The sequence below is a fragment of the Sinocyclocheilus rhinocerous genome, unplaced genomic scaffold (assembly GCF_001515625.1).
Source record: "Sinocyclocheilus rhinocerous isolate Xijiao unplaced genomic scaffold, SAMN03320098_v1.1 scaffold2161, whole genome shotgun sequence".
Classification (NCBI taxonomy): domain Eukaryota; kingdom Metazoa; phylum Chordata; class Actinopteri; order Cypriniformes; family Cyprinidae; genus Sinocyclocheilus; species Sinocyclocheilus rhinocerous.
This window is the reverse complement of record NW_015648277.1, coordinates 267,972-282,785: the sequence shown is the minus strand read 5'-3', so window position 1 is coordinate 282,785 and position 14,814 is coordinate 267,972. Positions and strand designations below refer to the sequence as shown.

The 14,814-nt window shown below is 35.3% G+C and overlaps 2 protein-coding genes across 2 annotated transcripts; both read left to right on the top strand.

The window, feature by feature from the left end:
• Positions 1 to 478: 478 nt before the first annotated feature.
• nelfb (negative elongation factor complex member B) lies at positions 479 to 7,729 on the top strand. The gene is made up of 13 exons (XM_016514285.1): positions 479 to 770; positions 1,821 to 1,981; positions 2,079 to 2,178; positions 2,394 to 2,624; positions 3,255 to 3,440; positions 3,742 to 3,854; positions 3,948 to 4,050; positions 5,204 to 5,299; positions 5,394 to 5,536; positions 5,610 to 5,716; positions 5,807 to 5,948; positions 6,074 to 6,182; positions 7,011 to 7,729. The coding sequence occupies exons 1-13, from the start codon at positions 669 to 671 to the stop codon at positions 7,167 to 7,169; spliced, it is 1,752 nt and encodes a 583-aa protein (XP_016369771.1). The 5' UTR covers positions 479 to 668; the 3' UTR covers positions 7,170 to 7,729.
• Positions 7,730 to 13,014: 5,285 nt separating this feature from the next.
• On the top strand, positions 13,015 to 14,004 carry LOC107709682 (P2Y purinoceptor 4). The gene has a single exon (XM_016514264.1). The coding sequence runs from the start codon at positions 13,015 to 13,017 to the stop codon at positions 14,002 to 14,004; it is 990 nt and encodes a 329-aa protein (XP_016369750.1).
• The last annotated feature ends 810 nt before the right edge of the window (positions 14,005 to 14,814 follow it).

Genomic DNA, 14,814 nt, shown 5'->3' with positions numbered 1-14,814 from the left:
CTTATTTGAACATTTGAACCAAGAAAAGCTAATGCATACATGTGCACATGCGTACCTCGAATATGAGTAAGAGATACTAAAACATAATACAAGAGAGAGAGAGAGAGAGCAGATGGAGGAGGGGGAAGTAAGAGAAAACAACAGTGCTCTGTACAAGGAGGGCGAGTGAGAGAGGGAAGAAGAAGAGGGTGAAAACATCTGGAACCAATAAAAAGACAGAGAGTGTTTTCTAACAATTTCATATTCTGTTTTCTTTTATTTCGTCCAAGAGTCAGAATTGTATTAAACTCTAGAATTGTTATAATAAAGACACGTGTATTATTGCAACGCATGTTGTCCTTTTTTCATTTATTTATTTTACAAACAAATAATTTAAATCACAGATGTTCTCTAGAATCTTTTAATACTGCCTTTCAATGATAAGGGCATAGTATTCTCATGTACAACGCAATACTGGAGAATTGTGGCCACCCAGCTAGGAACATTTCTTAGGCGGAACCTTTTACGAAGTATCAGAAACAAGAGTGTTGACGAGGTTGCACAGTTAGGAAGTGTGCGAATACAGATAACAACGGACAATGCAAATCTAGCCCACATCTGTTGTATTTCTGTTGTCATTGCATTTTTATTTCGTTTTGATGCAGTTAAAATAGTGACAGCCACTCAAAATGTTCGCAGGGTTACCGGAGTTGGGAATATCCAATGGAGAAGATCTGAAAGAAACTCTCACTAACTGTACAGAACCCCTGAAAGCCATCGACCAGTTTCAGGTTAGAGCTTAATACACTTGGATATGTACCTCTTTCTCTAAAACAGTCACAGTCTTTAAATGTCTTGCATTAGGCATAAAGCATTTCGCTCGCATGCAGCAGTCATCTTCATTGATTATAATGGGAGGGATCTAGTTTCTGGCGTCGCTTGCAGTGTGACTTGTCATGACAGCATATGACAAGATGATTAAACAGATATCTATTTGAGCTTACTAATTAATATGTTACTAGTACTTATTTGAATTACTAGTAAGTAATCCAATATGCCCTCTTCTAGTATCTAATTGTAGCTCATTACTAATAACTAAGGAATAAGTAGTGCCTAATGAATACCCTTGTGAAAAAGAAGAGTGCAATTGTAATAAATGTGCAGTTCAAATCTTAAACGTATATTAAAAAAATAAACTGTTCTTGCAGATAATATAGTATTAATGAAATTTTAAAAAAGCCTTTAAGTGTACGTACAGTCCATGTTACTGACTCTTAACACACTTAAGTACACTTTAAAAAAAAGTGTTTTGTAATATTGTCCGATTAAAAGTTTTACTTTAAAGTACGTTTTAATTTTTTTTTACTTTTGTACACTTAGTTTGATGTGTTATCTAACATACTAATGCATGTCATTTGCTTGATTATATTTTAACTGTAGTGTGTTATTTGGTATTACATTTAAAGTTAATATATTTAAAATGTGTTAAATTGCAACTTCATCATTACAAATATATTATAGTTTATATGTAGTTTCCTCAGAAATTAAAGTATATTTTAGTTTGCCATAAATGCCTGTCAGTACATTCAACAGTGCACTTAAACTATATTTCACAGACACTAACAGTAATTAGGAAATTACATATAAAAAGTGCTACTTCATCTGGTTACATTTTTTTTTTAACTTATTGCAGTTGCATTGCAATTAAGTGTCTGAAAACATATATTTAAGTATATTCTTTAAAAGCATATTATTTCCATAAATAGTACCTTTCTAAAAAGTATGTTCATGTTGTGTTGTGTCTTGCTGTGTTTTTAATACAACTGTATTGTCATTCACAGATGGAAAATGGCATATTGTTGCCAACCCTACAGTCTGCATTGCCTTTCCTGGACCTTCACGGGACTCCACGGCTGGAGTTTCACCAGTCAGTCTTTGATGAACTTCGAGAAAAGCTGATGGAGCGTGTTGCCACCATTGCAGAGGGCAAGGATGAGGACAGGTGAATGAAAAGTTTGATTTCGAACAATTTTTTTTAATACAGCAAATCATAATCAGCGGATAAAAATCATACTAATGCATCCACTAAATTCACACAGGTACGTAAAGCTGGAAGAACTTCTTGAGAAAAGCTTCCCATTGGTGAAGATGCCATCCATACAGCCCATTGTCATGCAAGTGCTAAAACATCTGCCAAAGGTTTGAATGTGTTCTGTGCAATGACTTATTACTATAGTGGTTGGGTGTCAGATATATTTCAAGAAAGCACAGTATACAGACTCATTTTAAACCTTATTTTGCAGATTTCAGCCTTATGTGTGCAATCTATTTTTGTTAATTTATAATTTATTATTATAGTTATCATAACAGTGCTTTTAGTATAACAGTGACAATCTGTTTGCACCCTCATGCAGGTACCTGAGAAAAAGCTGAAGCAGGTGATGGCTGATAAAGAGCTGTACAAAGTCTGCGCAGTGGAGGTGAAACGGCAGATTTGGCAAGACAATCAGGCTCTTTTCGGGGACGAGGTGTCTCCTCTATTGAAACAGTATATTGTGGAGAAGGAGGCGGCTCTTTTCAGCAGTGACCTCTCCATCCTTCACAACTTTTTCAGTCCTTCACCCAAAACACGGCGACAGGGTGAGGTAAGTGGCAGGTGTTTTTTCTTACACTATTGGAATTAATAAAGTCATTTTATAATACATTGACATTTCAGTTGTAACTGTAATTTGCTCAGTTGGATACAGAGTCTATATTATAGTATGTTTATACTAAAGCAGAATGGGCCAGTCTAATGTGGATTATTTAGATCAATAATCTTATAATTAATTTGAAAACTGTGTCAGTATTAATGTACTGTTTCTTTAAGGAAATTCTAAAACATTAAAACCATTATTAAAACATTCCAAAAAACTTCTCATTTTCTAACAATACTATACCTAAAAGCATACCTAAAAAGATTTTAAGATTAATTTTGAATGTGAATAGCATAAGTAAATGTTATTGTAATGTTGTATCAATGTGATTGTGTTAACGTTAATCTTATGTTCTTCTAATTTTACTACTGTCAGTTTTTATGTGATTTTTGTAATTTAGCATGATGGTAATTTAGTGTTAACGTAATGTTGTGTCAGTGGTATTGTAAAGGTTGGTTAATGTTATTCTTATTTATTTATTCTTTATTCTTTATTTTTTTGACAAACTTGTTTTTTGGTGACTATGTTTGGTGATTATATGTGAACTCTGTCCACACTGTGATTTTGTTTTTTTGTCAGGTGGTGTTGAAGCTGACTCAGATGATTGGGAAGAATGTGAAGCTCTATGATATGGTACTACAGTTCCTGCGGACACTATTCCTGCGCACACGGAACGTTCACTACTGCACCCTGCGAGCTGAGCTGCTCATGTCCCTGCATGACCTCGACATCAGTGAGATCTGTTCAGTTGACCCCTGTCACAAGGTGTGAAACCAGTTTCCTGTCTGTTTTCAACTGCAACTTCATGATTAAGCACCATTTGTAGGCCTTCTATTTATCATGTTTGTATAAAATGGTCTAAGTAACTGTTACAAAAAGGTTCAGGAACTGAACTCTTTCTGAAAGTCAGACCTCAAAGCAGTGTTTTGGTTGTTTATAAATGAAAACAATTAAAAACGGTTTGGAACTATTGCAGTGTGTGATCATGTACCATAAAGTTGACCACTTTCAATTCAAACACACCCTACAATGCAAAATACGTATCTCTGCTCTTATCCTTTGGTAGTTTTCTTGGTGTTTGGATGCCTGCATCAGGGAAAAGTTTGTGGATGCTAAACGGGCCCGAGAGTTACAAGGTTTCCTGGATGGGGTGAAGAAAGGCCAGGAACAAGTGTTAGGGTACAAGATTCACCTATCCATACAGACACAAGGTAACATAGCTTACCCTTAAAAAATAAAAAATGTTACACACTCTGTCTCTGTTTCTCACAGTGACCTGTCTATGATACTCTGTGACCCATTTGCCTGTAACACACTAGTGTTGAGTACCGTGAGGAACCTTCAGGAGCTATTGAGCCAGGATGCCCTGCCCAGAGTAAGAAGTTTTTTTTTTGGTGTTATTGCCAACAAAAACGTATTAAAAGTAGTTTTTGGTAATTAGGGATGTAATGATGCATCCCAGGCCAGTTGAAAATCGATAAAAAAATTTGCGACGATTCAAATCGGTTGAGATGTTAAATGAATCTCAATACAATTGGGGTGGTTGTTTATATGAATGCATCTCTGAGGGGAACTGACTGTCTTTAGAAAAGTTTAGATGACATTTTCTTTTCATTTTGCATCTGTATAATGCATATTAAAGTACTGTTTATAAGAGCAGCACTGCTTTGTTTACAGCAGTAATGAAGGAAACGCTATATTTCTGCTGTTCCATAAGCGCCACCTGCTGGCAGAGAGTGAATTTGCATTCTCATTCAGCCCATCTGCTGTTTCTGTTCAGATGTTTTATGTAGTACAGTTTCACAAAGCTAAACTTTGTTTTGCTTCAGGTTTGGAAATAATACAATATCATTTAAATCCAAAACTGCTCATGCTGCGTGCGTGCAGCATCTTTGTTTTTAACGTAATGTAATGCAAGGTAATGCAGTGGTTGCCTCTAATTTTAAATGGAAAGAGCACAGACAAACCCTTAGTTTGTTTTTATTAAAAGATTTCTTTTATTTGCATTAATTTATTTGATTTTGGATTAGTTTTAAAATATATAGTTTTGTTATTCTAAATATTTCAATTTCACAAAGAAATGTGAAGCATTTTGTTCAAGCAATAATAAAAGGGCACCTTTTCATTTATAACTTAAAACTCATTTTGTTAAAATCGTCAGAAAATCATATCGTGGAATCAGTATCATAAATCGTATCGCACTGTGAGTTGAGTGAATTGTTACATCTCTATTGGTTATTAAAATAAAGCTGAAATCAAGTAGAATATAAATATTAGATGAAAAACTTAAACTTTGCAAGTTCAAATTGTAGAGTAAATTGTATAAATTCAATTAAGATAATATACAAAACTGAAACAAAAATAAATTCAATCTAAATAGAAATATTAAAAAGAATAATAAAGCACATAAATCTTTTAAACTTAAAATATAAAATTAAAAGTTAATTTGAAATATCAACACATACAATAATAGTATAGAAATAATACTAAAATAACATGCTATGAAATCACTCTGTGTTCATGTACAGGACAGCCCTGAGCTTCTCCTTCTGCTGCGGATGCTTTCTCTTGGCCAGGGTGCCTGGGATATGATTGACAGCCAGGTTTTTAAAGAGCCCCGAATGGTAAGATTAACTCTTGGCATTCTTCAATACACTATAACCTAACATTTGAAATGGGTTTGTACAATTACTCAAGGCTGGTCTTGTTTTCCATCAGGATTTGGAGGTGGTAACGCGCTTCCTGCCTGCCATGATGTCAATAGTGGTGGATGACTACACGTTCACTGTGGAGCAGAAACTGCCGAGTGAGGAGAAAACCTCTCTGACGTACCCCACCACGCTGCCTGAAACCTTCTCCAGGTATGCTCCTCAGCTCAATATTTTCAGCAAACACTCAGTTTTCTAAAATGGATGGTGTTTTTGTCTTGTCTAGGTATATACAGGAAAACAGGGTGGCGTGTGAGATCGGTCTTTATTATGTGCTTCATATTGCCAAGCAGAGGAATAAAAATGCTTTACAGCGGCTTCTGCCTGCACTGGGTGAGACTCCTGTCAGAGACTTTGGATTAATGGATCCATTAGTCAAAGCCTCACAGACACTGATCACTTTGTGTGTGTGTGTTTGTGCAGTTGATACCTATAACGACATGGCTTTTGGAGACATCTTTCTCCATCTTCTCACTGGTCATCTGACTCTGCTCTCTGATGAATTTGGATCAGAGGAGTTCTGTACTGCAGTCTTTGATAACTTCCTCCTCACATCTTTCTCTAGGTCTGTATTACCTTTTTATAGACCAAATACTTCAGTGCTTGAAAAAAAAAAAATCATTAGTCAGATAAAAATCAAGTGGCTCAGTTCACTGCAGTTCTAGTATGTTTTTTCGCTCTCGTTTGCAGTAAGGAGAATGTTCACCGACACTGTCTTCGCTTGCTGAATCATCTCCATCAGAAGGTGCTGGTGTCCTACATGGAAACCTTAATGAAGACGCTTGAACCACCAAAACAGGTATTAAAACAGGAAACAGAATGAATGTGAATTTGCTGAAATAATGCCTAAATTACTGTAACTACTGATTAATATTGTCCAATGTTAATGCAACAGTGCCGGTCCACTTTTTCAGTGGCCTTATAGTCCTGGGAAATATTTTTCCCATTCATTTTTCCCATAGGGATTTAAAAAAATACTATACAGACTTAAAGAAAAAGTTTAAGAGTTAGGCAAGGCAAGGCAAGGCAAGGCAAGTTTATTTGTATAGCAGGGACTCCGCATGTCATGGACGTCCACTTAGACTTATGCTCTCCTATACTCACATAATAACCTCTCCCTTCTAAGTATGACCTGAACCATTTGATTGCCATCCCAGAAAGCCCGACCCAGTTATAAGACATGGATCAGTCCAACCAGATATGAGCAGAGTTACAACATTACAAACTTTTATTATTTATAGAAAATGATATTTGTTGCTGATATTCTGCATCTGAACACAAATCTAAAAAATAAGTTGAAATAATGTAGGCTGATGCTTTTTTCAGCAGAAGCATATACCATTGATTAACCATAAGTAGTAGTATTTGGTAGTGATTGTTTAAGTCATTTGATTTGGATTAATGATTAACAATTTTTTTTCCCATTGAAACAACATGCACTGATGACTCGTTTTATAAGACCAGATTAAGAAAGTAAATGGAGTTAATGTTGACTTTAAAGGTCGCTAGATGGCACCTCATCCACTTCTGTTCACAGATGATAAAAGTATTCTCTGTTCCTCTTTGTACTGTTTCTCTTATGCTGACATTTTATAAAGTAACCATGTTTTAATTCATGCTATTACAGAGCAGTGAGTCAGTGAAGGAGCTGTACACCCTGTTGAAGGAGAAGCTTGAAGCTTCTAAGAAAAGCCCCCCGGAGCCAGAGGAAGCCCCTTCTCTGGATCTGGGCCTTCACCCTGTTACTGTTCCCTCCACCCCCTCCACCCCCACAACCCCTCTTTGAGAGAGACTGGATGCCCCAGCCACTAGAGAGCAGCAACAGCAATCACGTTCACATGGGGACAGACCACAAGCCTTATGTCATAAAGACTGACCTGAACGTGTGTAAAATCCAACAGTGCTGGTTATGAATTTTGTTTTTCTTCTTTTTTTTCTTTTATAAGGGCCTTTTCCATTTTGCAATTTTGTTGGCTCAGCTCTTTTTCCATTTATATGTTTCTTTTAAGACAATTTGGTCTTGTTTCATTGTTGTATGAGTTCAAATATAGTCTCTTATGTACAGCATTTCATGGTTAAGTATGTTTTGCTTTGGATTGTGTCAGTGACAAGCCCTAGTGTACATAAAACAATTGGTAAGAAAGTTTACAGTCCTTGATTTTGGAGTGTTTAAATGCATTAAACTGAACTGATTAGATGTATTGTTTTTTTTTTGCCCAACACTGTGTCCAAGCCAGACATGGCTAAAAGACACAACACAATCTGTCACTGCCATTCAGAAGATTGGCAGCCTCTCTTTCTGCAAGCAAACTGCTGTCTCGCACCCGCAACCAAATAGATAAGTACAAAGTGTTATTATTATTATCATTATAAAAAGGATAAAAACATTTAACAATATGCAAAATACATACTCAGTAACTGATACAATCTTTGTCATGGAATGCACTTTTTTACATAAGGTTTTTAAGGTCTAAGGTGAATTATCTGTTGTTGCTTTCATTATGGCTGTTAAAATAATATGGCTATAAAAGTAGGCAAAAAAAGTAAATATGGGATATTAAAAAGTGATCTTCTGGCCCTGGAAGTGTCATGAATATTTGTAGTTTTTAAAAATGATAGAAAAGGTCATGGGAAATTTCTACAATTATACTTGGCACTTCATCGTTTTTTTCTTCTTTAATATTGATATCTGAAAGTCCTAATTGGACAAAAAGTTTCCATCCTTAATGTAATCTTGGTAAATTGTGAAATTGTCTATAATGTATCCTAGGTTTCGTCAATAAGTAATATTTTCCCCATTGGATCTATATGACACTAGTGGCAAAACCATTATTTTTTGCGTGTTCTGGTCAATTTTGAGACTTTGGGCTATTTTGCATCCATAACATGTATTCTTTCAGACTAGTGGAAAAAACTCTAAAGTACACATTTGAGTACTTTATTACACTTTACCTATTTGTGTCTGTATATTTCAATTCCAATACATATTTTTTTCACTTCAGTAGAATGCACATTCCTAGAGGTCTTTACATAGGTGTTTGTTCATATAACATTCCTAACATTTTATTACTAAAACTTTATTCATTCATTCATTTCCTGACCGACTGTTGGCAGTATTTTCTGCTTCATGGAGCGATAAAACTAAATATCTTTAATATCAAAATCCCTTTTGTAAAAAGTAGCCTATGTCAGCAGTATGTGAGCAAAATTTTAAACCTGGTTTCATCCAATGTTTAGATTTCTGTTCTATGCAAATGAGTGTCTTTTAATGAGATAATGATTTGCATATTTAAACAATCTAATTTTCATTAAAGGGGTCATATGATGCGATTTCAATTTTTCCTTTCTCTTTGGAGTATTACAAGCTCTTGGTGCATTACACCAAATACACAAAATAATGTTCTTTTTAGCAGCATCATATGACCCCTTTTAACTATAAGTTATTGTTTCTCTATTCACCTGTGTTGTACATAAAATGCCTAGAACATTCTCTGTGCTGCTGTCTCCACCTAGTGTCTTGTAATGAGAGCCTGTTAAATCTATAATCGTTCAGAATGAGTAGTTTTACTAGTTTACTAGCTAATAAAATAAACTTAAATTGTAATTGTTAAAAAATGTGAACGTGTTTAATAATTCAATGTTGTATTTAAAATTAGTTATTTATATTTTAATATTATATTATGCATTTATATTATTTTATAAACACATCTAAATTAACATATATACATTTTATTTTTTGATGCATTTGATTTGATGCAGTGACACAATTTTGCATCGTGATAACGCAATGACGTCACCGCGCAATGACATCGCGTCATTTAGCAACTTTTAGCAGCAAATCAACCTTCCTTTAGCAACTTCCGCTGAAAATTAGCTGGCAACACTGCCTGGCTCAGTGAATGGCCTTCTGTCTTGTGATGTTTGTTGTTGTGGTGTGTCATATGCAGTAGCTCAGAGTAATCTGACAGATGCACCTCATAACCTCTACAGTCCCTCCTCTTACTGTCATAGTTGCTATCAATTGTGTAGCCTATCTATCTATCTATCAATTTGATAGCATTCAGTCGGATTTTTCCAGTCATCACCTGGTGGAAATTATGGTGTATGGTGTTTCCCCATGGGAAATAAAATAACCGCAGCAATATTTAACATCTTCCCCACACTGCTAAAATGTGTTTACTTTATAAAAGCACTGGTCGCAGTAAATAGGAATTGAGCAAGTACATAAAAGGAAGACATGCCCACATTTGAAACCGAGAAGACACCAAGCGCCCACAGAGATGATGAGCTCTTCCTCTTTTTACTTCAGTTAAAAAAAGGCCTGTTTTACTGTCATAGTTTATGCAGCGGTTGTTGCGCCATATCTGTTCCCATGCCGAGCAATTACTCTTCATTAGAAGAGCATTTAATTCACATCAATTTATTTAACAGACGCTCTTATTTTATGTCACAATGTTTCTTTGCTTTACATTTTTCAAAATACAACTCTGGATTTAATAGAGTTTTACAATAAAAATAAATCCCAGTTTTTTTAATATGGTCTCAGACATTTATGAAAATTTAAAAGCATGTTAATTTTGTAAGTAGTTCCTGTATTAGCATGTGTAGTTTGCAAGTCTCCTGGCCTGGAAGTTGCAGGAGCATTTTCTGGTGGGTTAGTTGCTCGTCCCTGTTCTGTCAGTTCGGACAACATCATACTTGCCTCACAGCACATACGCTGCCTCATTTCATTATTCGTCAATGTTACAGCTGCTCAAGGCATGTTACACGGACTCTTTCGGCAGAATGTCTTCATATGCTGACAAAATTTTCTCTTCTGACACCTGACCTAAATGTCTACATTTTTTTAAAGCTTCTCTGTTCAAAAATGTGATCATAATCTTATTTTAACAAGTCATTTAAGGGATAATGTCCGCAAAACTGCCCATCTTGTTTTTAACTAAAGAGGGTGTGTGCGGTAATTTTTTACTTGAATGTGCGAGACGTCCGGTCGCTTCCGCTTTCAGTTATTTTTTAGCAGTACAAAAACAGTCCGTACTGCTGTTTGATATTGCAAAAAAGGTATTTTATTATCATATTATTTTTTATTTATTATCGTAATCATGAGCACATTGGTTTGTAGTACAAATAGTTTAAATTTAGTTTTCAAATTATTTTTTATTCTTATTTACTCGTACATTCACAGAAAATACCTTATGTCTGCATTGCAAAAAAAGTTGGATTAATGGCCATGATTTTGAAATTAAATGCCCAACAAACACATTCGGGTCTGATAAATAATATATAGTCTGATGTTTAGGACTAAAAACCTCACAGACTTTTTTTTAATATTTAGTATAAAATAAAACAAAGTTGGCAACTAACTGTTTAGTGTGGGATTAGTTTTGTATGGCATTAGTGCTCTTTTTTGTGGGCATTCAAGCCATCCCCGGACTTTTATGACCTTTCACTTGATTTGTGGGTGGCATGTAGCAAGTATCATATCCTTGGCAGTTATAGGCTAAAGAAATACTCAATTAAAAAGTGCAAAGATATTAGTAATTCAGACAAAGTGTGCATCTGATTATCTTTAAATAGATATGAAACAGTTACATATGAAACTAATTGTGACTGTTGACTTGATGAACTATGCAGAAAGCATATAGGCCTAATGCATTTATTTTGTGTCCTTATTTCGGTTTCAGTTCTGAACTTCCACCTTCTCAAATGATCTAATTATAGGCATACATTATCTTTTATCTTTCACTTTTACTGCAGCCTTATACAAAGTGATGCAACTCCTTAGTACACTCTTCACAAGTTATGCTTTTGCAGTTCAGCAGTCAAGTTTGTGTGTGCCCATCTTGCAAGCTTTCTCACCCACATTAAAGATAGCATGAAACGCATTGGTCTCTCAGATTAAAAGGAAATATGCTTTAAATATTCACAGGAAGTCTTCAATGGCCATATATAATGCCTTACAAATGTCTAGAGAATTATTGTCTCCATCAAGCTCCATCATTCAGGCTTCTCACAGATGGACTTAAAGGTAACAAAATTCGGTTATGTTTTCTTTGCAAATGTATTGTTTATACAAAATGTTATTTCAAAAATGTTTGTTTTTGAATGTTTATAATTATTTCAAAATGTTACTCACTATGTGAAGGTTTGGTGAGTAAGTGACGAACACAGATATTAATTTTGTTATCTTGTGGAACCATTCATAAATGTTAATATTCAAACCATCTGTTAACCTCAGATGACCTTTAAGTCAGATGTTATGATGAAGACCAGGGATCTTCTATATTCTCTCTGTACCTGTATCTTAAGGTGTTTTCACACTTGAGTCCTCTTTTTAAAACACCTTTATAGTTCTATTTAGTGCAAAAGACCTGGGGTAAATTTTTCACGCTGCCATCTGATTTTTGCAGATGTAAAATACATGTGATATACATATCTTTGCTGATATGTTTTATGTCATTAATCCAAATTACTAAATCAAATGTTCTATCTAAATTAACACATGACAATTTAGTAGAATAACTCAATTCTGGTTTAAATTAATTATATACAAGGTTTTTCTTTTTTTTTTTTTAATTGAAGGAATGTTTTGAAAGAATAGATTATGAATTCAGGTGGAATGATTCCACTCAATGATGAACAATGAATATGTCTGAAATGGAATTAATTAAAAGATAACTGCAAGAATTGTAATAATGATTGTAAAATAAAATAAAATTATAAAATATCAGCAACTACATAATACTGGTGGCTTCTGCGCCAATTCTGAGAGTCATCTTAGGGTCAAACTTTTATTTTCTTAAAAACAATAACAATATTTGTTGACATACAAACCTAAATGAATTAGTGTGTCCAGACTTTAATAAAAATTTTGACCCATTAACAAAGAAACACAAATTTTTTTTAATGTCCAACATAAAATAAATGAACAGATCACTAGATAATACATTCTAAAAACAGGCTCAGCAACAACTATTTTGGAGTTATGACAACTTCTCATAAAATTATGTTCAGCCAACAAAACTACACTGAGTTAGAGGAATTTAATAAAAGCCAAATGTTTGTGCAGATTACTCAAAAAAATATTTTGACATATTTCAACATTGTCACTGCCTAATTTTCAAAGTAAAAAAAAAATCAGTTAAAATAAATTTTGGTTTAAGTTACACACAAAGTTAATATAATGATCAATATGTCAACAGAACTCATCAAAATAATGTTTGCTTCTTAAAAGGTTTAATTAAGTAAATTATAGATGTTTTAATGCCAGTGGCGGTTCTACATTGAATTACACCCTGGGCGAGACCCCCTTCGAGCCAATTCCCCACACAGTGAAATGATAGACAATAGAAAACCGCTTCGCGGCGGCGGCGCAGAGGATTTATTTTATTTTTTTTAACTGCTCGTGCCGCCCCCCATGTATTATGAAAAAATGCTGCCCCGGGCGGCTGCCCGGTTCGCCCGTGCCTAAAACCGCTACTGTTTAATGCAACCATGCATTCATTTAAGTTGTGGTGGAAAAATCCAAGGGATCTTAATCCATCTAACCTTAATTCATTATATTTCTTTCTTCAGTTTAACCATGATTTATTATAAATCTAAAAATATTATTATCTGCTGTTTTTTTACAGATGAACAGTGCAGAGTTCTCCTCCATCTCTAACGCCACCAGCGGTGACAGCAGTAGGTTTTGTCCCATAAAGCCCCAGCACATCTCCATTTCTGTGCTCATTTGTCTGACTTTCCTGGTGGGACTCCTGCTTAATGTCTTCAGTCTGTGGGTGTTCACATGCAGGACACCAGAATGGACGTCCAGCACTGTTCTTCAGTTTCATCTAGCTGTCAGTGATGTCCTTATGTGTCCTATGGGACCGTTTATGGCAGTATATTATCACACTGCTAACTGGCTTTTTGGGAAAGCTCTCTGTCGGCTTAAAATAGCTTTAATAACCTTTCACATTTACAGCAGTATTCTGTTTCTGACTCTCATTAGCATTCACCGCTATGTGGCCGTGGTACGCTACAACCAAGACTCTAACATGAATCGAAAGGACTTTGTCCAGAAACTCTGTGCTGGAGTTTGGCTTTTTGTATTGGTTAAAGGAACTGTTTTAGCAGCTGTTTTAGACACAAGCACCGTGGACAATCGCACGTTATGCCTCAGCATTCACCAAGGACAATATACTGACTTTTATTTCATTGTAAACTTCACTGTCCTCATTCCTGGATTACTTCTATCCTTCATTGTTTCTGCGATCTGCTACACTCTTCTGGTGCGCTCGATGTCCCGTCTCAACACTAGCCATGATAGTGGACAAGCTATTAAGAGCAAATCATGTAAAATGGTGGCTGTTTGTTTGGCTATTTTTGTTGTTTGTTTCACGCCTATGAATGTGGTGCGCAGTGTGGGTCTTGTGGTCAAGAAATTTTTACCCCAAAAATGCAGTCTCCTTTTAAAAGTGGAGACTGCATACTATGTGTCATGGATCTTGACTGGAGCCAACTGCTGTCTCGATCCAATTATCTATTGTTTCAGCTGTCAGAAATTCACAAAAACATTTCGTATCTCTCTTAGGAAACTAGGTTTGAGGCTTGAAATGAGTCACGGCGAATCTTCATAAGATTGCCCTCATGTTAGCAAGAACAGCCCTTGGTTAGCAAGGAACATACTGAAACTGTTGTTACAGTATATATATGTATTATGTATGTGTTGGCATTTTGTGTTGATACATTTTTTTATTTGGTCTCATTCTGTATCGCGTATCTTGTCAGTGTCTGCGCTTGCTTGGCCATTTGTTGTGGAGAAAATAAGGAAAGTGTGTTCAAGCGCCAGCAGAAAACAGTGTAAAGAAATACTCTTTGAGAGAAGCAGTCTTTATCAGCGGAAGTTAAAAGCAGCTCGTAAGTGTATTTACTTGTCTCATTAGTGTTTAGTGCAGTTGTCGTTGCTAGGAAACACTTGTTTTGTTTACTGTGTGGAGACGTGCTGATATCGCGTTTGGTCTCATTATGTATCGCGTATCTTGTCAGTGTCTGCGCTTGCTTGGCTATTTGATTGGTAGGTTTAGGAGTAGGTGTGGGGGAGGGGTTAGGATTAGGGGTGGGGTTAGGATTAGGCAATCAGGTAGCGACTTCAACGAGGGGTGCAAAATCTGGCAGGGGTGCAGAATTCGGCACAATACCGGCAAAGGATAAGTATCGCTTTTTATTTCTCCTCTTTCCTATTACTTGTTTCACTTCTGTTTCAGTTTTTATAACCATTTCTTACTATGTGTAAGTAAGTTGTTGTTTTTTAGCATGTGTGTTTGGCAGTGTTATTTTTTAGGATTACTGATAAACTACTGTCATTTGATTTGTATTATTTGTATTTGTTATTTATTTAAATTTTAGTTAAATTATGTCTGAATTTATTATGCCTGTATAGGTCTTTT

Coding starts and splice junctions, on each gene's coding strand:
- nelfb (XM_016514285.1), top strand. CDS start 669: ATGTTCGCAGGGTTACCGGAGTTGGGAATATCCAATGGAGAAGATCTG. Junction 2,625..3,254: donor AAACACGGCGACAGGGTGAG/GTAAGTGGCAGG, acceptor TTTTTTTGTCAG/GTGGTGTTGAAGCTGACTCA. Junction 5,949..6,073: donor CTCCTCACATCTTTCTCTAG/GTCTGTATTACC, acceptor TCTCGTTTGCAG/TAAGGAGAATGTTCACCGAC.
- LOC107709682 (XM_016514264.1), top strand. CDS start 13,015: ATGAACAGTGCAGAGTTCTCCTCCATCTCTAACGCCACCAGCGGTGAC.